Source organism: Pseudoliparis swirei, chromosome 17 (assembly GCF_029220125.1).
Source record: "Pseudoliparis swirei isolate HS2019 ecotype Mariana Trench chromosome 17, NWPU_hadal_v1, whole genome shotgun sequence".
NCBI lineage: Eukaryota > Metazoa > Chordata > Actinopteri > Perciformes > Liparidae > Pseudoliparis > Pseudoliparis swirei.
Window position 1 is genome coordinate 19,738,985 of NC_079404.1, and position 26,783 is coordinate 19,765,767.

General features: G+C 42.7%; 1 protein-coding gene across 1 annotated transcript in view; it reads right to left on the reverse strand.

Moving 5' to 3' along the window:
- Positions 1–2,590: 2,590 nt before the first annotated feature.
- adam12b (ADAM metallopeptidase domain 12b) overlaps positions 2,591–26,783 on the reverse strand; it is a 95,391-nt gene continuing 71,198 nt past the window's right edge. The window contains exons 13-23 of the mRNA XM_056435407.1: positions 25,491–25,580; positions 24,022–24,217; positions 23,793–23,901; positions 23,122–23,320; positions 19,752–19,833; positions 17,983–18,087; positions 17,565–17,703; positions 16,529–16,637; positions 13,518–13,769; positions 4,853–5,028; positions 2,591–4,026 (exon numbers count right to left, since the gene is read on the reverse strand). Of these exons, the coding sequence (XP_056291382.1) occupies positions 3,975–4,026; positions 4,853–5,028; positions 13,518–13,769; positions 16,529–16,637; positions 17,565–17,703; positions 17,983–18,087; positions 19,752–19,833; positions 23,122–23,320; positions 23,793–23,901; positions 24,022–24,217; positions 25,491–25,580 (1,509 nt within the window). The 3' untranslated portion in view covers positions 2,591–3,974. The remainder of the gene's footprint in view (positions 4,027–4,852; positions 5,029–13,517; positions 13,770–16,528; positions 16,638–17,564; positions 17,704–17,982; positions 18,088–19,751; positions 19,834–23,121; positions 23,321–23,792; positions 23,902–24,021; positions 24,218–25,490; positions 25,581–26,783) is intronic.

Genomic DNA, 26,783 nt, shown 5'->3' on the forward strand with positions numbered 1-26,783 from the left:
ACACACACACACACACACACACAATTAAATCCACGGGGAGACACCACGCACGTCCATCACCATCTGTGTTTTACTGTGTTGCTTTCCTTCGTAAAGCTGACCCGGCCTGTTGATGAGGTCACAGATCTCCATCCTCTTCAAGAAGAGCACCGTGGGAGGGACGCCCCACTCCTCAACATGTGGGCGTGTCTCCAGAGGAAGCCGTCTGTCCTCCGGGTACAGACAACAACACTTGCCTACATGCAGGAAAGATGTGTTGTTGTTGTTGTTGTTGTTGAGAGATGACAGCTGCCAGAGATTAGCATTACACAAGAGTTTTCGGTAACAGTTCTCACCGGTTGGACCCGCCAGCTGTTTGCGACTCCTGGCTTGACTCGTGCTGATTGGCTGAATGGTGACTGAGCTGGTTCTGATCCTGGGTTTGTAAACCTAACACAGCAAATGTAACTAATTACATCGACTCATAAAAACGACACAACATTTCAGAGCTTGGCTGTTTCCTCACTACGGCGTGAGTTACTTTGCAGGGAGAGGTTTCGGAGGGTAAGTTGGGCCAGATGCGTCTCCTGGTGGGGAGTCCAACAAGAGGAAGACTTGGATGCAGACATGGCATTTTAATGAAAGGCTCTTCGTCTGCTCTTCAGCTTTACCCCCATTAGCATCGTTTACTCTGATGATCGGTGTGAGGAGTGGATCCTTTCCTCCTCGCCGGCTGCCAGTTCATTTCATCTTCATCCCCTCAATGTGCTGAGTGTGTTTGTTCCCCCCGGCTGACTTATGAGGGAGGGAGTGTGTGTGTGTGTGTGTGTGTGTGGCTTCTCTCTTGTGAATAATAAAAAAAGGTGGGAGAGGGGGTTCAGCTGCGTGTGTCATGATGACTGGGCTTTATTGAACCCTGAAAAAAGGAGAGAGAGAACCACAGAGAGACAATGGAAGCGTATAGCTGAGGGCCGGGTCCCCAAAGGGACGCCGTACCCGACCTCGTGACCCGTGTCGACGTCCATCTCGTCGGCCCCCGCTGAGGGAGAGATCCACCGCCTGCTGGGAGTGAGTCCGGGTGCAAACCACCACGCCATGCTGGAACTGGATTTACAGGCAGAATTCGGCACGCCACGGGGGAATCCGTTTTAAAATAAGAGTGAGAGACGTTGATTACAGGACAGGGTTTGAATGTCTCCCTTTTGCATGAATAAAAGGTGTCATATTTTCCATGACGGTGCAAACCAAAGCGACAAATGCCCCTCAGTATGCTCACGACTTGAGAACTTCTCCCAGTTCTGGCAGAGCCACTGGCAACGAAAAACCGGCCTTCCACCTTCAAAATAATCCTCTCCAGTTAAACTGGTGATGTCCTGCGGCATCACAGGAGAGCCTCCAGTGCGTCGGGTCAAACTTCATCTACGGATACGAGGAAATGAAGTTTGGAAATCTCCATCTCTCAGTCAAGTGTTGGACGGCCACTAATCCCATAGAAGTGACACACACACACACACACACACACACACCTCATGTTTACAATGAGAACCGGCTCACATGTCAGGGCGACGAGCTGCACATGAACATGCATTTATGTCATCAATTGTTGTTTTAAATTTAGAGATTAATAAGAATCTCATCATCTCAGTGGTTGACAGATCATTTATTTCTGCATCCAAGAACAGAAATTGAAGACCTGTAAATCTAAGTTTAGCGCAGCTGTCTGCTCTACTTTCTGCCTCAGAAGCCTGCGATTCAATTTATTTTTCAATATTCACGGAACAAAAAGTCCTTTGCTAACAGTGTCAAGACATGTGCACGACTTACACACAGACACGGGAGCGCTATACATCCTCTAACTCTACGAGAAAATGCATATTTACCAACATGTCAAACAATTCCTTTCTACTAACCAACTATTTATTTAGTGGCAACAAGAGGCAAACTAAAAACACTTTTTTTTAACCACTTCTTTTCTCAACAGATAGATAACTTTGCTTTAAAAATAAATCAAACTATCAGTGAAAAATAATGCCATAATGTTACTTTCACAAAATAGATGCCACTGACTTGTTTCGTTTTGGTTGCTTTTAAAACAACAATCTGACTGTTTTTAGTTCATGCAGAGACGTCTGGATGTGGAAGTGCTTCCGGTTGTAATGGCCGGTGTTGTCCGGCAGGGGGCAGCGTGGAACAACCACGTCCGGTCTGCTGCGTCAGAGTTTGGCAGCAGAGGCTCACATCAAGAATGACGTCAGACTTTCTTCTGGGAAAATGACACGTGTACCTGAAGTGTTTCTTGTTTTCTGCTTCGTCTCTTCGTTTTATTGTTGTTTTTCCTTCTTGGGGGCTGCGATGAGGTGGGTTTCATTTTGGAGACGGCGCTTTTGGCACACTCGTCCTCTCAGAGGCCCGAAAACAAACAACAAAACATGTCATCAGTGAATTATTCATGCTCATAAAACGGTGAAGGTGTTTTCTTCCCTATGAACCATTATTCGCGTCTTTCACGGCGACTTACGGTTTAAAAAAGTTTCTCAAAATCTATTTTCTGTTTTGAAGTATTTTTTTTTATTGACTTCAAAAATCAAAGTGTGAATGCAATTAAAACAACTTTTTTTTATAAACAACCATAAAGGGATTTTTATTTTTGCTCTGACTTCATCAATAAAATCTCACAGTTCAAATGTTATTAACCCAAAACATTCGTCTCTGGCTCACAAGTTAAAGTCATGTTTTCATCACCCGCTTGAATAAGACAACCTCAAAGCAGTTCTTATATCACTGTGAAAAAAGAAAAGAACATATCATATTTACTCTTTACAACGGTTCAGACAGGTTACAGTGATGTAAATAAAACGCAGTACATTTGAGATTTGTACAAATGGGCAGAAACATTTAATGACTAACAATCTCTTTCCAGAGGAGGATTCATTCTGTACACAACAGCGAAGCAGTGCTGTTCCACATGTCCTCTGCAGCGGTGAGAAGATAAGCAACGCTATTGGACACATTTAAAATATGAAAAAAACAAACAACAAAAAGAACAGCGCTGTGATGTTTTTACCTGTTGATTCCCTCCTCGTACAGAAAAGGAAGCAAAGCCACGCTCTGAATCTGCCGAATGATGCCGTGAATGCATGAATCAAGATGATCAGACCCATACGGAATCAAAATGGAACGTTATGAAGGCGAAATAAGAAAGCAAAGAGGAGACTGGACTCCGGGTCGAGGCTCGGAAAGCTCACGGCGCTGATGTCATCCGGCTCGGCTCGAGGACAACGTGGGCGTAGATGTTAAACAAACACGCAACAGAGTTTACGTTGGACCGTTTGGTGTTGGTGGAATTCTCTGGAACACAATCAGTCTGTCAAATCCGTTGAAGCTCTGCAGCGCCGGCCAGAACCCGGAAGGCGGGGGCGTCCGACACATGCCCGATCAAAACAACGTCGTGTGAGGCTTTCATTGGAGTCCACTGCATTCCATTTAAAAACAGATTTGATCAATTTAGAAAAACTGAATGAATAACTTTATCGCCGCCACAAGCTGCACTGACAATGTGCCGACTTGTGCTCCATTTGTCTTCATCTTCACTTTAGAAAACAAACTTTCCGAGCAACTTAAATGGTTTTTAAAAACATCCTATGATTCAGCATTTCGGTTAACAATCGGCGAAGAATGCAAACGAAATATTCCTAAATATACTCCGTGTTTCCTCTTTTTCCAAACCTTTCCGTGTGGGAACATGTCTCCTGTGCACAACACCGGTGCTAACGCAGTTAAATAATTAAATAGATAAATAGTTCATTGGTACCTGAGTGAGGACAACAAAGCACCCGTTCGAGGCGTAGCACCGAGGTGGGATGTCAGCCCCCTTTCACGAGAAACTCTGCGATACTTCCGCATTGTCCAAAAAGCTCGTCCAGAGTCTCCGTGATTAGTGCAAAGAAAGAGAGTCTCCGTCTGCGGGCGTGAGACCGGTCCATGGCGTCCAGAGCTCAGCGGTCCTCGGGAGTCTTTGGCGGTCTGTAGGGCAACGTTGGCACCGGTCTGAAACGAAAGCATCAACACATGACGTCTTCCCCACACTGAAGGTGTTACATACGTGTGTGTTATGCAATCAGCAACACATGAATGATTTGGATTAGTCGGAAATACAACTTCTTTTTAATACACTGCAGTATGTACAAATGCTAAATATCTCATTTCAGGCACATCGTTGGGTTTATCTGATGGAAATGTAACATGTTGAATGAACCATGAGTCACTTAAAAGTCACTACGGTAATAATAAAAATAATAATAATAATAATAATAAATAAATAAAATAAATAAATAATAATAATATAAAGGCGACAGCAGACGAGGCTCGAGCGGTGTGATCTCATGCGTAATGGAAATGTCTTTCAAAAACCACGATACACTGCAAATGAGTTGCCGAGGAGGGCTTCTCTGATTACCGATACATTTCTGTGTGGGTGCAAAAGAGGTGAATAAAAAAAACACGAAGAGCACCTGCGTAAACTAAAGTCACCGTTCTAATCAGACCTGCACTCCCCACCGGACGGATGGAAATTGTGAATATCCAGCGAAACAGTTTACATGAGAGCAAAAAGGAATTTAACGAGTCTAAAACGTTGATGAGATTGATGGGAACATGTGAGAAAAGAGGGAGAGTGTCGTGCTCCACGACGGTCATTTTCGGCCGATGGAAGAAAAAAGAAAAACTGGTGTTGCACCGTTGCCCCCCAGCGCCGTGGCTCCCACCGTGAAGGAAGCAGGGGCCGGACATTTCTGTAATGGACTCGTAATCCATCACTTACCCGACAGGTGAGGCCAACGGAGGTCCGTGTTCCGTGTGCGATGGAGACACTGACCTGCTGGGTAAAGGGATGGAGGGCGGAGGCCTGGGAACAGTGGGGGTCGGTATGGGGAGGGGCCCGGCTCCTCGGAGGTGGACCCCCACCGCCGTGACGCTGTGACCCGGCCGAGAGCTCCTCCCCAGGGGGTCTGCAGGGAGCGGTTTCTGTGGCGGACTGGGCTTCTCAAAGTCCTGAGGAGGAAAGGGTCACATTTAGTCCGTCCGGTCGATGCGGCGCGTGTTCTCACGTGAACGCGTCTCCAAAACGAAAGAGAACAACGTCGTCCTGCTTGGAAGGAGCCGGGACCTCATCCAGGAGCATGTGTCTCGAGGAGCGACAGATTCGTTTTGCACTCAATGATTATTGTTGAAGCAGCGTTAAAAAAATAAAAAAATGAATGTGTCCCTCATTTGCCAACTCACATTAATTGTAAAAAAACACGTTAAATCCCGTGACTCTTATCTTGAGACGCATTCTATGGAAACCTGGAGAGGATATCGTGTGGCCTGTGGAGACACACAGACCAGTTCACTAGAGGGCGCTGTGCTATCACGTTCTTCTCTGAATTCCCACAGCAGACAGGAGAGATACATCCTGCACCTCCTCTTGTCTGCCTCCTCCGTGGCAGTGGCGTGCGAGTGCAGGAGGTTATCGGCACGAGGCGCCGTCACGTGGTCCTAATCTGCAGCGAAGAGGCGAGGCAGTGACGAGCATCTGCTACCGGCAGCCCGGCTACTGTCACACACACACGGCAGAGAGAAGATGTGCCCACACCAACCACACACTGCCAGGAATAAGCACACACACAGAAAGAGAGAGAGAGAAGGAGAGAGGGAGAAGTGTTTCTAACTTCATGCATGGTGAGACTTGGAGAGCTGGAAGGTTTAACACATCCATGAGTGCAGAGCAGACGTGACACGCAGCCTTATAGTAAGAAGGTTTATACTTAACCTGAGGATTTCTATGCTAACATGTAATATATTTTGTCACTATTTAGCTCAAAGAACAACAAGACACCCCCGTTCACATACTTTTATGGTTTGGGCCCTTTTTGCTTCCAGTTCAGGTCAATGTTCAATTCAATTCAATTCAATTCAGTTTATTTGTATAGCCCAATTTAACCTCACATCGGACAAGGAAAACTCCCAAATAACCAAGAAACCTGTTCTCGCTGAAGCCAGCGGTGGTATTAGAGCCCGTGGAGTCGTGCTCGTTTCAACCCGTCAGTGTCCGTCTCCATCACACGGGGTGAAACAATACACCCTGACATAACACCTTTGTGATTTCAATTTTACAAATTTGTCTAAAACTCCCAAATAACCCTTCAGGGGAAAAAGGAAGAAACCTGGAGGAGAGCAACAGAGGAGGATCCTAGGATGGACAGATGCAATAGATGTAATGTGTACAGAAGGACAGAAGTTAAAATACATTCAATGAATATGACAGAGTGTATGAATAGTTCAAAGTCAAAAGGACTTCGGGAGAAAGCAGAGTTAGTATGATTGAGAGATGAAAATTCATCCTTAAGGAGAGAAAAAAGTAGATAGGTACTAAGATATGATGGAGCATCACCAATCAAAAAGTGATTCTTGACCAGTGCAGAGCAGCTAGTGCAGGAGTGATGTGATCTCTTTTCTTAGTTTTAGTGAGAACACGAGCTGCAGCATTCTGGATCAACTGGAGGGACCTAAGAGATTTATTAGAGCAGCCTGCTAATAAGGAGTTGCAGTAATCCAGTCTCTTTTCTGCATCTTTTGAGACAAGATGTGCCTGATTTTTGAAATAAAGAATGCAGTCCTTGAGATTTGCGATTCTTTACAGTGGTGTTGGATGCAGAATCCACATCACCAGATAATTGATCTCTGAGGTGCTCATTTGTCTGAGTTTAACATCAAAGTTGCAGGTCATCCATGTTTTATGTCTTTAAGACATGCTTGAATTTTACAGAGTTGGTTGCTCTCCTCTGGTTTTATCGATAAATATAGTTGAGTGTCATCTGCATAACAATGAAAGTTTATGGAGTGTTTCCTGATAATATTGCCCAAAGGAAGCATGTATAAGGTAAATAAAATTGGTCCAAGCACAGAACCTTGTGGAACTCCGTGATTAACGTTGGTGGTTATTTTACAAATACAAACTGAGATCGATCTGATAAATAGGATTTAAACCAAATTAGTGCCGTGCCTGAAATGCCAATCGACTGCTCCAGTCTCTGTAACAGGATGTCATGGTCAATGGTGTCGAATGCAGCACTAAGGTCTAACAAGACCAGGACAGAGAGAGTCCTTTATCTGCTGCCATTAAGAGGTCATTTGTAATTTCACCAGTGCCGTCTCGGTGCTGTGGTGTTTTCTAAATCCTGATTGAAATTTCTCAAATAAACTATTATGATGTCTTTCTCAAGGATCTTGGAGAGGAAGGGAGGTTAGAGATCTCTGGATCCAGGAGACAGGTAGATAATTGGTCACGGTTGATAGGAGAAAATCCTCAAATATACACCAGGGCATACAGCGGTTTCCAAGGCCATTCCACTTGAGGACAGATTGGCACTGGTTATGGGCAAGAGATTATTAATCTTGTCCCTAATAGTTAAAATCTTTTCATTAAAGTTCATAAAGTCATTAACACTAAGGTTTATAGGAATCACAGAGCTGTGACTCTCTGTCAGCCTGGCTACAGTGCTGAAGAGAAACCTTTTTATTTTTTCTATTATTGATGAGTAATAGGCTGCTCTGGCATTCAGTGTCATTCTCAGAGAGCCTATGGCACTGTCAACAAGATGATCAATCTGTCCTCTGTTATATTGAGAGCACTATCAGTTAGACATCTAGTGTTATAAATTCAAAAGTTATGAGGTTGTGGTCTGACAGAAGAGGATTCTGTCAACAAGGAGATGAATGCAGCACTAAGGCAATCATTATCAACATCCACATGGATATTAAAATCTCCAACAATAATAACTTTATCGGTTTTAAGAACCAAACTTGATATAAATTCTGAGAATTCAGATATAAACTCTGAATATGGACCTAAGACTAAGAACAAGGCTTTCAAATGAGGTGGGTTGCAGTTAGGCAACATAAATCAATGTGATTATCTGATATTAAATCATTCAGTAACACAGCTTTAGATGACAGAGATCGAATATTTAGGAGACCACATTTAATAGACCTATTTTGTTGCACTGCTGAAATAATTGTGTTAACCTCTTCTGCTTACTTTTGATTTATTTAATTTCTACTCTAAAGTCAAGGGTGGGTAAAATGGAAGAGCAGAGAAACTCTGCTCGGTTCCTGATCTGAACCCTGGGTTGTCATAGATTAAGTCCGGTGATCAACCTCATCAGATCAGGTTTTCCCCAGAAAGTCTTCCAGTTATCTACGTAGCCCACATTATTCGCTGGGCACCACCTCGACAGCCAGCGGTTGAAAGACGACATTCGGCTATACAATTCGTCTGTCTGCAAATTTGGGAGAGGGCTTTGGAGTGTGAGTGTCAAGGGGGGGAATTGTTTTGGTGTCCACAAAAGTATCTGGTAAACACACCGTCACGCTTTGCCACGGCCCGAGCTGAACGCCTCAAATAGTTTGTCGGAAAAAAATAAAAATTTGCATTTTAACAATCACAGAGGATACATTTATTAAAAAAATTTTTTTCTTTCTTAAATGATCACTTGATTATTTTTTCTCCACGAACTGACCAAATGAGACGTCACTTGAGACATAGCAAATTGAAAGGCTCCATTCAGTCCAAAGTATCCCACTGTAATATATTAAATGTGTACTTAAAACAACAAAGGCAACCATTCACTCGTGCCATCCGATGTTCATTAGCCTCAGCGCACCGCAGCAGCCTCTTTACTGAGAGAACGACTTCTACCGACACACAACTCTCCGCACACATCGGCCCAAAGCATTCTGGACGCAGTTAAAAACACAAGACGCACCTCGGACGTTTAAATGTGACGAGGCTTTAATCAGATGGAGCTTTGTTATTTATTTTATTTACTTATTTTTCTTTATTAATTTTTCTTTATTTATTTAATTTATTTATTGTATTTACTTATTTAATGTAATTTATTTTTTAAATATTTAATTTATTTATTTCATTTTATTTATTTATTTATTTCATTTATTAATTTATTGTATTTACTTATTTAATTTAATTTGTAAATATTTAATTTATTTATTTCATTTTATTTATTTTATATATTTTAAATTTATTTTAAATATATTTAACCAGGAAATGCCTCATTGAGATTAAACATCTCCTTTACAAGAGTGTCCTGGCCAAGACAGCAGCAGCAGCACGTCACACAAAGTTTCAGACAATACAACATGAAACAGTGACAGACAATATAAAAAATAAAAAAATAAAAATAAAAATCACAGCATGAATAAAACCAAAACTAAGACTCAAGTCAACACAACCCAGCTTACACAGGAGCATATACCTCCGTCATAGAAAACATCTACAACCAGATGAATTTCCTTCCGATTCGTTCAATCTATTTTTAAAAACACCTAAAGACCAATAAACACGTTAAAGGCTGAGCCGGTTTGTCGTGCTCTGAAAGTACAACGGCAACTCACAGAGAGCAGACGCTTTCGTCAAAGTGGAGAACAACTCTCCCAGACACACGCCAGAGCGCCGTGTGTCTCACAGAGACAGACGAAGATGGAAACGGGGCAGATGCCTCTGCTGGATCACAACAAGCATCCAGGACCCGGTGCCTTCCCAAAGCCGCCGCCGGCAGACGACCTCCCGCTGTAACCGGCGATCCCGGAGGCCTTCGCACGTCTTAATTCAAAATGAAAAGATCGCACCGTCCTGGTTGGGGTGAGAGAGATCTACGAGCCGCGGGCCGACCAGCACCTTATCAAACCTTCCAGAGGAACCGAGACACGCGCGCGGTCCTCTGGCCAAAAGCAAATCTATGTCTCTGTGTTCCTGAGAGGATGACATTTAGGAGGAAAGGAGGATGGTTTGTTTCCCCGTCCTCAACGGTGCGATTGCAGCTGGTTCACATGTGTTTAACACTTATCTGATGCCTATTTTTATTACATTGGTTTTTATTATAAGACAAAAGACAATACATAGAGATAACACAGAGAAGACGACAAAACAGTGCGGATGACAAAACATCATAAAGTCAGAGTATTGAAAAAATGATGTGTGTGCGTGTGCATGTGTGCGTGAGCCTTTTTTAAATTGAAAGAAACAAAATAAAGAGATGAGGGCAGATGTATATATATATATATATATATATATATATATACACATATAAATGTAAATATGTATGAGCGTATGCATGGACCTTGAGTTTAATTGGTTTTCAGGCCAGGGAAAATAAAAAAGTAAAAGACTTAAGATTAATGAACTAATCAATAAGATGAGTGGTGTCATGTTTGTAAAAACATAGTGAACTAGAACGGGCACTTGGTAGAGCGCATACCTTCGCTTATCACAAGATTGGGCATTGAATTATGAACATTTTGGCATTAGTTTCATGCCAATTGGAAAAAAATTGACCGTGCTATGGTAAAAAGAAGATTTTAACCTTTTCATGACCTTGACCTTTGACCCAATTGATCCCAAAATCTAATCAAATGGTCCCCAGATAATAACCAATCATCCCACCAAATTTCATGCGATTCGGTTTAATACTTTGTGTTATACGAGTAACACGCATACAAATAAATAAATAAATAAATAAATGGCGATCAAAACATAACCTTCCGCATTTTCAATGCGAAGGTAATGATGATCAGATGTCGTGGTGTTCTGTTGTGTTGTAAATGATCGACAAGGTTAATTTTTTTTCATATAAATATATTCTGACATTACATATTTCCAGTGTGTGATATGTGTGTTATTCCTTGATGCATATTTTTTTTAAAGATGACAACAAACAGTGTCTGTTTGTGAAAATGCTCACAGTTTTCTTCCCATGCCTCATTGTCACAGATGGAGGATAGGCTCCACCCCCCTGGACACCACTCAGCATTAATGGGGTGCAATTGGGACACGGGATGTTTGGTTTTTACATTTTTTTTAAAATGAGACATATTGGCACAGACAGCAAGGGAGGGTGTGTCGAGTATTACAATGAGACACTTCTGGAGCAGGACTGATGTCCGATGCGTCCTTGCCGGCTTGTTATTAAATCTCAACAGAACCATCTCGTCCGTTTTCTGACCCACAGGTGCCATCTCCACCCGCTCCATCTGTTCCATTACAGCGGAATGAGCTAACAGATCTCAGCAGGTAGCAGAGTTTCATTGTTTTGGCAGCGCAGCTCATCAAGCAAGCGGTGGCCTCTCAGCTAAAGTGCATCTTCAGTTGGCACACGCCCATTTCAATCAGGGTGATACGCTGGATCGTGGTCCCTCAAAACCATCACAACCGAATATGACAGCAGTTGTTTCTGCTGCTCTGTGGGACAGGAACTACTTCGATCCTTTATTCTGGTTAAAGTAACAATACAACTACGTATACAATACTTTGAAACAACTGGAAGTCCTGCATTTAAAATCCAACTTAAAGTTCCTCTACACAATATGTAACTCTTTATGTAAATATATAGTGACATCATGTTTACCTGAGCAGAGGATGAGTGCCTCTCTGTGCTCTGTGGGCAGTTTTCGCCCTTTGTTGTGCTTAACCCTTGTGTTGCCTTCGGGTCAATTTGACCCGATTCAATGTTTAACCCTCCTGTTACCTTTATATTTACTAACATATTTTACCCTTGAGGTCAATATGACCCCAGCTATTAAAATCTACAGAAAATTATTAGAATTAATATTGTTTTCCAAGTTTAAGTGTGAGGTACTTTATGTTTGTTTGTTGACTCCCGAAAGAACACCCACATTAAACATTGAATCGGGTCAAATTGACCCGAAGGCGACAGGAGGGTTAAGTGCAACACCAGGGGGAGATGTATAAGTATAAACATGAGGGAGGGGATGGGTGGGAATGTTGGGCGGGTGTGTATGTGGATAGGGATGGATTTGGATGTATGCAGATTTTATTTTGTTGTATATACACTACCGTTCAAAAGTTTGGGGTCATCCAGACAATTTCGTGTCTTCCATGAAAACTCACTTTTATTTATCAAATGAATTGAAAATTGAATAGAAAATATAGTCAAGACATTGACAAGGTTAGAAATAATGATTAATATTTGAAGTATTAATTTTGTTCTTCAAACTTCAAGCTCAAAGGAAGGCCAGTTGTATAGCTTATATCACCAGCATAACTGTTTTCAGCTGTGCTAACATAATTGCACAAGGCTTTTCTAATCAGACATTAGTCTTCTAAGGCGATGAGCAAACACAATGTACCATTAGAACACTGGAGTGATAGTTGATGGAAATGGGCCTCTATACACCTCTGGAGATATTTCATTAGAAACCAGATGTTTCCACCTAGAATAGTCATTTAACACATTAACAACGTATAGAGTGTATTTTTGATTAATGTTATCTTTATTGAAAAAACAGTGCTTTTCTTTGAAAAATAAAGACATTTCTAAGTGACCCCAAACTTTTGAACGGTAGTGTATATATATATATTTTTTTCTCGATGTCAAGGACTAATCTGTTTGTGGAAAATGCAAAATTTAATTAAAAAGTTATTAATTGCAACACCTTTGTTAGTTTCCACCTCGGCTGCTGCTCCCCTGGATGATTAACCTTGGAGGAATGAGAATGTGATCTTCTAAGTCCTGCATGCTTTATGTCGGGGATTACGCGACGCTCTTTATCCAACAGAGACAAAGTGTCACTTCACAAAGTCAACGTCTTCCTCTTCTGTTAAAGCGGCACGCGTCTGTGCATCGTTCTGAGCACCCTGCTGGTTTCAGGGTATCGGGATTCGGATGCACCACCAAACCCACCAGACGGATGGATTTGCTATCCCCACCGCATCCGATACTGCTGGCTTAGCAGAAAGCAGCGCTTTACTCAGAAGCCGGGTCACCGGGAGGGAGTGAATGTTGTTGTGGAAATGTGGGAGAGCAAGCCGAGTGAATGACTGCAGTGAGTCCCGTCGTACGCTTTGCTTTATAAAGGTGTTTTAAAAAATAATGTTTAGACCATGAACTGCAATTGGCATCTTTTATATGACTGCAGAAGATTTGTGAAGAGCACCTGTTCAGATTCATTTCATTGCTTCCATTTTACCTCTTGACACTTTCAATGATTATCTGAACATGTATGTTTCCATAATTCCTGGGGAAACTAATATCACGTGATACAACAGAAAGTACCATTAAAAAAAAGCTGATTGCAATGCTTTTTAAGGGGCTGACTGAAACATCAGATGTCAGAATGTCCTTAAATGCACCACCGAGGGTTGATTGCAATCCATTGAGAAATAAGGTTGAAATTAAAATAAAGGACATGTCATGTTCACTGTGACGTATTTCAGTTTCAAGTCTCAGAGGGTCGATTTCCATACTTTATTCAATTGAAATAAACGTGACGGTCGCCGTCGGACGTGATTAAAAACCTTTGGGATGGTTTCTAAATGGGTCAGGAGTAATCTACAGTAAAATATGCACAACTTGAGTTATTCTAATGAGCTAAGCCTCCGATGGACCTGTATTTACCATTAGAGCTGTGTTCTACTCAAATATCAAAAGGCGATTTATGACAAAGTAAAAGCTTGTCCAACAGACCTGGTTCACTCTGCACGTCGACTGCTGGCGCGGCAGACTGAGATATGGCGGCGCTCGGGGTGGTGAGAAAGACCCGTGGGCAGGCAGGACCCTGTGGGCGGCCGGGAGAGGAGGCAGAGCGGGCGGGCCGACACTCAGAGACACCGGCATGGGCTGGCCGATGTGTAAGGGCTGGTAGAAGGGCAGTCTGCGGAGGCTGTGGGAGTGGAAGTTGTGCGGGGGGAGAAGAGGCTCCGCACTCAGGAAAGTCGGCTGAAGAAAAAAAAAAGAGGACGAGAGGAAGTTATTTTCAGCGGTTCCATCTGCTGCGGCAGCGGGACAAAAAGCTGTGGTCCTCCTCGGTGTTACGAGTGAAGCGAAGCGTCTCCGTTGGATTCGAGAGTCACCGGGAAGCCACGGCAGCGGGTGGGAGAGCTCGCAGGCACAATACTCGGACGCTGATGAATGGAATTTATTCATTCAGTTTGTTAGTGACACAAAAACATGATGATGTAACACCCTGTTCTGTTTCTCCTGTGTCTCCTATGTCTCCTCTGTGTCTTCTCTGTCTTAATTGTTTAATTCCCTGCACCTGCCCTCAGTCACTCTTGTCTCGTTACTGGGGACCTTGTTTTTTTTTTTTTTTTTTTGAGGAACAATGTTTTACTTGAAACCAGACTGGTCATGAGAGAATTGACCGAGGGGCACAACACAAACACAACAATGGAACAAAAGCAAAGACTGGGACAATATATATGGTGGGGAAACACAGGTGTGGGACATCAGGGATAGCGATACGGGGCAGGTGGCTGGGGCAGAATTACACAAATAAGACAGAACAGAGAAGAAACACAAACAGAACGGAACAACAAAACACAACAGAGTGAGGTGTCCTGCTCTGGTGTGCTGTCTGACTGGTGTCCCATCATGCAGCCGCTTCCTCTGGGGGCCGGTGCTAGATCTCCTCTGGTCTATTCGGATCGTTTCTTACTTTCTTTTTAAATCGAGTCTCTTTAAAAAAAAAGTATTTTTGATGTTCTGTCCTGGTCGGTTGTCGAGAGAGTTGCAGATCAGTGAAGAACTCTAACTTTAAGATGTCAAATGAGCTGATGGGCAACTGTGATGCCTTTTCACTTTACAATTTCTAGAATGCGCTTTGAATTTTAGTTAAACTAAACAAATAATCAACACATTTATGGTTATGAAGAAAGAGAAGTTGCAGGTCTCGTCTGAGATTGTAGTGAATGTATAAAAAAAAAAGCTAAACTCCAGTTCAGTCATACAGCTGTCGTTAATGTGACAAGATGTCTGATGTCAGAAACAGTCATAAAACTGGAGAATAACTTATTAGATATGACGTTCTGAAATTGTAAAAGCCAGAGTCTGACCTCATGTCCTGACCAGCTGTTACCTCTCCGCTCCAGAACAAATGAATAATGCCTAAAATGGGCAAAAAGGATTTTGGCTGGTGGACAACACACACACACACACACACAATAAAAAGACACACAATACCCCTCTCCCCCCACACACACACACGCAACGAGGGATGTTGGGTGACATCTGGACATCAGCGCGTGGCTGAAGCGGTCACCGTAATACCAACAGACGGACGGTTTTTCTGCAGTTTTTCTGCAGTTTTTCTGGTGGACAGAATACTAATCAACATGAACTGAATAAACGGCTCTGCTCTGTGCTGGAATATATGACTTAGTTGCTGCAGGACAGTGCACACACACACACACACACACATATATATATATATCTATTTTGTCACACATAAATGAAATGCAAGTCTTTTGTTGTGCTGATCATTTCCAACAAACATATTTTTCTCTTCTACCTGATTCAATCAGCTCCTTAATCATGAAGACAATCTTCCACACACACACACACACACACACACACACACACACACACACACACATTAAAGGGGCTTAAATAACAACAGCCTGAGTCTCATTTAAATGGAGCGCTCTTTCAATTCCAGTGTTTGTGCCTCCCGTCAACAAAAGCGCCATTACTATTATTTCTCAGAGGAAGATGTATATACTAGTGTTGTGAAAAATAACGCGTTAACTCAGTTAATTCAATTACAGGTTTAACTAGTTATTTTTTTTTACACTTTTAACGATGCGCAGAATGAGCTCTTTCCGTTGTTTGTTGGTAGTCGGGACGAAAAAAAAATCAAAAAAAAATCACAATCAACCACCACTTCATCTGAAACTCTGTCCTCATGCAGGCTGTTGGTCTTCATCGATTCCCCTCCTTGCGTTCACCTGCGGAAACCTATGACGACTTTTACTTCCTGTAGATCAGGGTCTCAAACACGCGATCGCGACCTGCCAGTCGTCGCGAGCGTGAGTCGCGGATGATCGCATGACAAATGAAAGATTGGCCGCCCCTGTTCTCTCTCTAGAGTCTTTGTTGTTCTTTTATTAAAAACGTTTGTTTTTGATCGTATCTCCACAGCAGCCAGCAGCATGTCTCTTGGCGTTCTTGCGTTGCGTTAACACTTATCCGTCGGCGCCACACCACAGAGCTCCGTCATTTGAGGCGGCAAAAAAAAAAAAAAACTTGTCATGTCTGTCACCTTTTTCCACTTTCAAAAATTGATTAATGGTAATGAACACTAAATTAAAACATGTTCTACTTGTGGTACCTTTACCTTCATTTTACCCATTTTTACCTTATATTTCACCCTCACAAACCACACTGTGAAAAACAGCCTGGGGTCAAATTGACCCAAACACCGACATTGTATATACACATATATATATATATATATATATATATATAGTGAGGCTGAATTAATAATCCCACATGTTGTTTTGAACCAGCATTGAAGCACATCAGCTCTAAACCAGAGCTTGGTGAGGGGATCTAATTGATTGTGATTACAAAATAAATCGAATCAAATGGACCCCGACAGAAATGAAGACGCAAACACACACACACACACACACACACACATATCCAGCCGACACACATGGATTACTGCTGTGACGGATATTGTGTGGGGAGTTACTCACCTTGTAAATGTTGGCTGCAGAGGGTTTGGGTGGGGGGTGGCGCTGTGGGGTGGGCCTGTACATGGACTGAGCCCTGATGGGGCTGCTCGGCCTGTTGGCCTCCACAGATCTAGGAGAAGAAGAACTCGTGTCACATGGGTCATACGCTCGTCTTCAAGCGGGGCACTTCATGCACTGTGGTTATTTGTAATGCAGTTTGTGTCCATGTTGCTCATTTGTTTTATGTTTCTCACCGTTAAATATTCATCACATTTCTGGCATATTCACAAAATGTAACTGGAGATAAAAAAATGACACATTTTGTGTTTCTCAAATGATCATTTTTGAAAATATAGACCTGTTTTTCCTATGTTTGAAATGTTGCTCATAGAAATGAAAAGCTTTATTCAAAGTAAATAAATGAGTTGGTTCAACTTATTATTATTTTTTTTTTACTGCACTGTCAATCCACTGTTGAAATCATCCCCACACAGTCCTCATGATGCAGATCAGTCTTTGAGCATTGGACTCTTAATAGACCTTATTTAACGATGTTTTTCCAACTTTAACTTTGATCCTTAGTTAGTCATGATAGATACAAAATTAACTACCATATTTTAAGGGGCTTCAACAGGCTCAAACTATTTCACTTTGACTGTATACATAAATATATCTTAACATAATAATTTTCATCACGACTGTAACTGTTGATGACAAATAAGTATTTTTGTGTTTCTCAGCTGGTCATAATTGAAATTACAGGCATATTTCCCCTGTATATAAATATTACTGATATAAACGAGAACAGCTCAAAATAAGTTAATTCTTAAGCTTTGAAATAGCACTTGCACTTTATTTGCCAAATGTAGAACTGTCCAGGTTATAAAATAGATTAAAAAGTATTAATAAAGCGACAATGCAGCGCAGTTAAGTGTAAGATCTTGCTTCCAGGTCCACGGTGACGGATCAGAGCCTTTCTAACGGACTAACTTATTAAACTGCCTCTCCACATGTGACTGAGACACAATCTGTTTGGTTTCGTGAAGAGACGGCTCACCTGAATTTCTCCAAGGTGCTCTTCTTATTGGTGAACAGGAGGCGAAGCAGAGTCTTCCTCCTCAGAAAGACGATGATGATGGTCACCAGAAGGCTGACCAGGGTGCCCAGGATTGCCACAGTAATGACCACACTGTCGGCTGACGCCACATACGACAACACGCACATTAATACACACACACGCACATCTACAGCACAGAATGAGAGGACGTGACACAAAAAAAAGCGTTACAACTAGGTCACGATCAGCGGCACAGGTTATGATTCTAATTTCTCTTTTCTTCACTCCGAGGACCGGAATTAATTCTCCGAAAAGACAGTGAGTGTAATGTGTCGCTGGGCGGACGGGGACTTGTGTCATTATAGGAGGAAAGCGACGTCTGGACGAGTGAGGACGGAAATGGAACGGTCCACATTACCTGCCAGTCTCGTCGGCCCGCTGTCCATGCTGCCACCGAAGCCCGCCGCCTCACAGAAGGGCGGGGTTACACACCTGCAAACAGAGGTTAGCCGTATGTTACACGCTACATTGACACTTCTTTTCTCCGACATACAATAGTATCAAAAGGCATTTGTATTCCAAGCAGCTGAACTCCAGGTGTACTCGATGTATGGGTCTGTCCGAGAAGAACGAGACGAACCCTGAATTGGTTTATTTTTCTCATTCAGTTATTCGAAGGGACTTCCAATGTAAGGGGACAATGGCTCTGCATGAGAGCCATAATGGATTTAACATGTGCATGGGAGAGTCCATCCCATAAACCTTGGGGTTTCCAGTGCGGTGGTTCGATCCGGGAGGATTCCCTGGTGGAGTAACGCAGTCCAGCTGTCAGTTGGAGGATGGAGGAGGATGGCAGTGCAGAGGGAGTTATGCAACTATGGAGGATTTACATTCAGCACAGTGCCTTCCCTGCCTGCTGGCCATGGACACTCCTTCGCACAAGTTGACGGGGTTAAGAGTGTAATAGTTTAGCTCCACGCCTTTTTTTTTTTTAATATAGTTGTTTTCATTCGTCACACCATCTCCAACAGTCCAACTCCCCTGCCTGATCTCCCTCCTCATTCCCTTCTCCCATTCTCTTCACTTCACCCTCGCCGCCCTTCTCCATCCCCTCACCATCCTCTCCCTCACTCTCCCCTCACTCCTCTGCCAGATCTGTCCTTGTGTTTCGTGTTTGTTTGTGTTTTTCTTTTAGAGTATATTCCTGACCTAATCTACTGACCTGATGACCCTGACCCTGACCTTTCCCCTTTTTTTTTGTTTTTTGTTTGACTGATCTCCGGTTTGTGATTTTGTTTTTTTTGAAGTATTCTTTTTTGTTAAAGATTGTTTCTTGTGTTTGAGGGTCCACTCTGCTTATGGGTCCGCACAAAGAGGCACTCAGGGGGCTGGGAGGGATGTATGATTTTGCGTTTGCGTGTGTGTGAATTGGAAATGCTACAACAGCATGGCAAATTCAATCTCCCAATTTTGTAACAAGGAAACAATATCTGAAAAACACTCAAGACGAAATGTGAAATTACTAACATCGCCTAATTCTTTTAAATCCTCTTGAACTAAAGATGCATACAATAAAACAATGCATATTTGTAAAAGTGATACATCTATATATCTAAATATATTTTAAATGTTAATACGATGGATTTGCAATCAGTCCCTGACACACTTTATCTTCCGTTTCTCACATTCACCTATTTTATACATCAGAAAAGATGAAACTTTGATATAAGCTATAGAACAGCAACAACCATTCAGTGGATCCTACTGTGACCACTGTCAATACACGGCAAAGATGAAGTGAGTTCACTTCCAAAGTAAATTCAGATAAACAATATTTTTCCAGGCAGCTCTCGTACTGTTTGATTGTGGTTTCTCCCTGCGGTGCTGCATTGTACAGTCTCTCATTGTAGAGCCAGAGGATGACGAACAACAGCTTATGGAGACGAATAAATGATGCGGCTAAGTGGGATTGATTTAACCTCCGTGGGACAATGAAGATCAATCGTACACAATGGGAGCATCTGTCATAACTCACAGGCTGTGAAGTAAATACACTGTTGCTCTGCTATTGTGTGCAATTATAGGGCAGTAAAGAAGTGCTAATCGTGTTCAGCGGCTACATGGATGAATACACAGGCTACAGTGTGATATTCAACACCAAACATTACGCTTGTGGATGCTTTGCACTCACCCCACGTCCATTGCACTTCCCCGAGCACTCGTGCACACCAAAGACGCTGACATTCTGGCACCGGCGATTCAGGCACACCTTTAAGGAGGAAAGCATCATTAGTCTTTCATAAGAGGTGTAGACAGATGAACACAAACACTGGGAAGAAGTGTGAACTGTTGGATAATATGTCTTGTATAGCAAGTTGCAATATGTAGGCAAAACTAGAACGGGCACTCGGTAGAGCGCATACCTTCGCCGCAGCCACTTTTTCGGTACTTGGCATGAGAGTGTGGGGAGCTTGATGTCATGTGAACATGTTGGCATTAGTTGCATGCCAATTGGAGAAAAATTGACCGCGCTATGGTAAAAAAGAAGATCTTGACCTTTTCATGACCTTGACCTTTGACCCGATCAATCCCAAAATATAATCAAATGGTCCCCGGATAATAACCAATCATCCCACCAAATTTCATGCGATTCGGTTTAATACTTTTTGAGTTATGCGAATAACACACACACACACATACAAATCCCCAAAAAAATACACAGCGATCAAAACATAACCTTCCGCAGAATGCGAAGGTAATAAAGCAACAGTGCATTCCTTGTCCTTTTATTCAGGACAGCGAGGCAGAACAACAGTGCAACAGTCCCGCCTTCAAAAAGCTTTGTAAAAAGATACACTTGGAGCGGACACTGACTGGGAAAGTGGTTTCATGTGTCCACGACAATTCAAGCACAATCGTGGCGGCTCAATCACCTGTTTTCAACTCATATTATTTCGCCTGTTTGTTGCAGCTGGGCGACTTGTTTGGCACTTCCATGGTTAATGAGGGTCAATGATCGGTTAACCAGTGTCAACTATGAGCATCAGTCGACTGAATGTTTGATGCGGACCGACAGTCACTCAGGTAGCTGCACCACGCATAGCACAGCCCTTACTGCAGCTCGGAAGTGGAAGATGCAAAAGGCACAATATGTTGTGTAAAAGAAGATGGAGAAAGGAGTTTTGAGCTTTCATCTTCCTCTAATTACCACTGCTGTGTGGGCGAAGCCAACGTAATGCCCTGATAAGCATGGGAATTAGAAATCCAACAAAGGTCCATGACAAAGACTCGTAGGTTCCACAGTCTGAAGTCTGACAGCACATTGTACAAATAGTTATGTTTTGAGCATAACCAAGCCCTCACACATTCACACTTTCAGAAGCTAGATGGCCAACCACCCAGTGGTGAGAACTACTGAGGAGACACCATGGGTATCTGTCAAGGAGCAAGTTTCGTCAAAACGTGTGTAAAATGATGTGGGTTACAGAAAATGGTGAGAAAGGACAATGTATTGCTGGATTTCTCAAATGTCCATCATGGAGAACCAGAAGGGCTGGTGTGTGGGAGACTCCTCAGAGTGTTTATTAACTTCGCATTGAAAATGCAGAAGGTTATGTTTTGATCGCCGTGTATTTATTTATTTGTATGCGTGTTATTCGCAGAACTCAAAAAGTATTGAACCGAATCGCATGAAATTTGGTGGGATGATTGGTTACTATCCGGGGACCAGTTGATTAGATTTTGGGATCGATCGGGTCAAAGGTCAAGGTCAAAGGTCATGAACAGGTCAAATCTTCTTGAATCGCATGGAATTTGGTGGGATGATTGGTTATTATCCGGGGACCATTTGATTAGATTTCGGGATCAATCGGGTCAAAGGTCAAGGTCATGGAAAGGTCAAATTTTTTTTTTTACCATAGCACGATACATTTTTGTCCAATTGGCATGCAACTAATTCCAAAATGTTCATAATTCAATGCCCAATCTTGTGAAATGCGAAGGTATGCGCTCTACCGAGTGCCCGTTCTAGTTCTCACTGCATTGCTGTTTATGCCCCATAACAACATTTCACCTGTGACCATAAGGAGAGTATCGAGGCCTGTGAACACTTCATTACTGAACTTCCAAATCCTGTAGATCGATAGAGTTTCTGTACAAAAATGCTGTATATCTTTGTACTTTTTGATATAAAGCAGCAGAGGAACATATGAGCCCGATATCATATGCCCTCACGACCACTTGCCAATAACATCGTTGCTTTCACAACCGGTTTTCCATCACTGCAAGACTGAGAACAGATCTTGTAACCTCATATGGAGAGAAAATTAAGTAAGCCAGTGCTCCAGGCCAAAGCTCTTTTCCTGCCTCATTCTTGGCAGACAAAGGCCTTGATTTTTACTGGTGTGGTGAGAGAGGGTTTGATGGCAGCACATCGAAGGAGAAAAGTTGAGAGGCACACCTAATAAAATCACGGGTTGCCACAAGGGTCTTGTCCAGCCCTCGTCATGATGTGTATAAATGGATCACTGGATTCACTCAGGAGATAACTTTATTAGCTATTTTCTTTGGTAAGGACAACCACTCGGCTTTGCCCTGTACTGAAGTCCAGGCTCATACAGTTATCAGCCTTTCGGGGTATCAAGAACACAACTTATATCGATGCAATACACAACAACCCAAGTGCTACTCCATAAGCTACAGAAAGAGATGGCACATTAATGTAGTGAACAATCAGAAAACAACAGGGACGACCTCTTGATGGCAGAAGCGTATACATTTCTGGTCTACATAATTGGTCACATTGTAACGCCCTGTTCCGTTCCTCCTCTATGTCTCCTCTGTTTCTCCTCTGTCTTGATTGTTTCATTCCTTTCACCTGTCCTCAGCCACTCCTCTGTATCATTGATTGGTTAATTCCCTTCACCTGCCCTCAGCCACTCCTCTGTCTCCTTGATTGGTTAATTCCCATCACCTGGACCCAGCCACTCCTCTGTCTCCTTGATTGTTTCATTCCCTTCACCTGCCGTCAGCCACTCCTCTGTCTCCTTGATTGGTTAATTCCCTTCACCTGCCCTCAGCCACTCCTCTGTCTCCTTGATTGTTTCATTCCCTTCACCTGCCCTCAGCCACTCCTCTGTCTCCTTGATTGGTTAATTCCCTTCACCTGCTCTCAGCCACTCCTGCTTCCCTGATTGTCTCATGCCGTACACCTGTGTTTTCCCCCCTATATATTGTGCCAGTCTTTCCCTTGTCTCCTGTCGGTTTCTTGTCTTTATCTCGGTCTCGTATTGGCTCTGTTTTGATGTCTCACTCTCTTTTTCGCATGGTGATTCCTAGTGTTTTTTGCAGTTGCTTTCAAGCCATACTTTTCATGCTTTACCTTTTTCCGCAGCAAATAGTTTTTTGTTTCACTCAAACCTGGAGTCCAGCCTGTCTCTCTGCACCTGAGCCTCACCCCGTGACACGTGTGATTTAGCAACACTTCTACACAGGTGAGTCTTGAGCAGTGTCTGTGCTGGTGTCTCTTTACACATGAACTAATGAACTGATCACTCACCATGCCATCTCCACACTTTGTACCAGCCAGAACGAGTCCAGGATCTGGCATGTCGTCGCCCAGATAAACATGCGTTCCCCGACACAGAATACGCCCTCCTTCTTGTAGCGGGATGTTGGTTTCAATGGAAACGGCATTTGTTCCGATGACTGGCCGGTTGGCTCCACCCTGGCACTGAATTTTACCACACTTTGCATCCCTGCATAACACACACACATGAGTGCAAACAAGCATTAAAAGATGCATTATAAAACACTTCATCAATAAAGCTTCAAACATAAAGGCCTGTCAATCACAGGCAAATATAAAAGATAAAATAATGAAAGACTGCTGAAGGGAGATGTGGTGCTTCAGTCCTCCCGTCATTGAAGCAATTACATCTGTGAATAAAGAGCTTGATTACAGAATTCACCCAAAGGGAGAAGGTCCTTAGAACAATGAGCTGACAAGAATAGCATGACATGATTCATGAACACTTTCCTAGATGGTTAATAAGCTGCTATCTTCCTCAAATTACATTTTTCACTCATGTAAACATTTGTTTGAAGATCACATGTCGGATCCCACAACGTAATGAAGAGTGGTAATGACACCGCTTAAGCTAATCAGTTGTGTTTTGCACAGTAATTTCTCTGTACCTCTACGACATCCGCGGAGCTGCAGAGTCTTACCTCGCATCACATTTGGCAAAAGAGCCTTTGGAGTCCTTCCCACAATTCCCGTAAGGATCCCCTGCAGAGTTGACTCTCTCGAAGCATATCCCGGGGGCAGGCTTGGCTCCTACGCGTAAAAACAAACGAGCGAAATACAAAATATAACCACCAAAATGAAGTGACTGCTTTCTTTTCTAAAAGTGAAGGTGATGTACACAGTCAGTTGTACGAGTAGTCGTTGATCTACCTGGCCCCCACAGGGTGATGCATTGCTGCTCGTGAGTCTGGCAGATGCCGTTGTAGCAGTAGCCTTCGATGCTGTGGCAGGCGTGGCCGTCATGCAGATACACGTTGGCTGGGCAGTACGGGTCGGCACCGGTACAAAACTCGGGCAGGTCACAGGAGTTACTGGTCTCTCGACACATGGTGCCAGCCAGTTTGAGCTGTGAAGACGTAGAGGACGGAGAGCTCGTTCGGACACGGGATCTGCAACGTGACTGACTGTGCTTGTCTATTAAAGTCCATGTTCTGGGCTGTTGCAGACAGAGCAGCAACGCTTGTGCGATATTTGTAACGGCGTCCCATTAATCTATTCATATTTTATATACACTACTGATGCTGCGAAATATAAATATTGTTTGGTGTTCACCTCCCGGAGAAGTACCTCCACAACTATTCGGTCCGTGTTGACAATTTTCCAAAAGGAATTCACATTAAAATAAATGCATAACAGTAAGGCATTACATTAAAATGGGAAAAAAGCTGACAAGTTGTGAACTACTCGTTTTTTATTCCTTGTTTTAAACACACCGTTTCCCCTGAATTTATACTGTCGCCGACCATTTTCAAACTACCTCTGAATGCAGTTAGGAAGCAAATGTTTTAATGCTTAATACATTTGCTCTGCAGTTTTAAGATCAATAGATGGGTAAGTATGTACATTAATAAGAAATGCGTTGTTTAGTTTGAAATAATCCAATAGATTAACACTGTGTACAGCTCTCTTCTAGAGCGTAACATTTGATTAGGGATCATTTTAATGTGTTTCCCCAAAACTCCACACAGTAGGGAATGTATGATTCTGAATATCTTTAGTTTTATACAATATCTCTCACTACTTATGTGTGGTTTCTAACATAATTACAATCTTTCTGTTTCAACATCCTTTATCATAATATGTTATTGATTAATAATTTGCAAACATCGGCTTGTATTAAGTACAGTGAAGTTATAAATCTGTGCAGTCTGCAGGACTTCAATCATCTTAAACAACGTTTCTTTTTTAAAGCGAGAGCACACATCTGAGATAATTAGTAAAAAGATGTTTCAAGTCAAATCTAAAATCACTAAACTTTCAGCAATACCACTTGAGAAATTGTCCATAATTAGAATTAGCCTATTAAGGTCAAATATATAAACTTGGAATGATCTGACCTGCAATATTACATTTATACAAAAGGGCACACTATTATCTTTGGGGATTAATAAAAGTGTATATTCTTATTCTTATGATCCGCTAATAACCTATCAGAGTTTCAGACAGTTTGGGGCTTTGGATTTCGTTTTTGAAATGAAATATTTTCAATGCTTTGTGTAATATTCAGAGGACTAGAAAAAAAACCATTCAAGAATTTTTTCAGCTATAAAAAGGGAATTAAAAATGGGACTCAAGTGCAAAATGGAAGAAAAATGAGAGACTTGAATGAAACGTGTTACCCTGCAGTCGTCACAGCACTGTCCGTGTGCGCACACGGCGTCGCCCTTGAGGGTGCATGTGGTGGCATTGCAGCACGGGTTCATACATTCCTGGGATAAGGGTAAGAAAACAACACGGTTCACAACATGTGGACCTGATCAACGCTCAGGAGTTTCTCTCCCAGCTGGTTCCCTGCCAGATCAAGACTTCCAGGTCAAAGGAGTGGACTTCCTGTCCGGGGATTCGCACCTATTCTTCTCTGACCTGGAGACCTTTGAATGAAGACATTTTTTACTGAAGCTCATATGTTCTGGATTTGGGATTTCTGGAGACATTTAGACTGGGAGAGGAGTGTGTTTATTGATAACCCATGTGTGGTTAGAAAAGTCGGAGCCATGAAGCGGAGGAGGAAAAGATAGAAATTGTTTTGAGCAGTTGGGAGGGTGTGTTAAGATCTTCGACTCTGATTTGATGTGGATAGTGGAAACAACGTGGCGCTTAGGGGGTATCTTTGATAGGAGTGGGATTTGAAAGCCCTTAAAGGGCCGATTTTGTAGTCACTTCAAGACGATGACAAGCTCGGCTATCTGATGGCAGAAAACCGAGAAGAGAGGATACATAAGGGAGAAACAAAAAGGGAAGTAATACTGTAAAGACTTCAGGGAGGGTGTTGCAATGTTTATCTTTTACTGGCTGCCAAAACCCATCGGCTTTGTTTTCCAAGTCGCGCCACACACAGCACCATCACGCAGGACACAACTCTCACTATCGTTTATCTTCTCTCAACGTGGCCGTTTTGCTTCTGGGGCTCGAAGGCAGTGAAAGATGCGTTGGGAGCTGGAGGCCGAAGGCCTGGAGGGCGTCTAATATTCAGTCGATGTGTGGTTTGGCTGTTTACCTCTTGGCCCTGATGCAAGCCTGTTGTTTAGAGAGGAGAGAAACGCTCGTTTCATCTCTCGGTCTAAAATGATAAAAACAAGCAGGCCCTTTGAGGTAACTTGTGGAGGTTATGGAAGGGCACGCTGGCAAAGATGGAGTCGGAAAATGTAAATCATACATTCGGTTCGTTAGTTCAGCTAAAAAGGACAACAACTTAAATGCCCACTCTCTTTTTTCCCCAGAAGCAAAGCTCTTATAAACACCGTTTAAGGAGGGACACATGGTCCCTCTTGGATCTGGTTCTCGGTGAGCAGAACAACCAGATTTAAAGCGCCGTGACAATTATTGAGCAAGAAGTAGCCCAGAAGCCTTTCTCTCGGTGCCAGTCGGCTCCTCTGCTCGACAGCTAATCTCGCTCTCCATCTGCCCGTCTG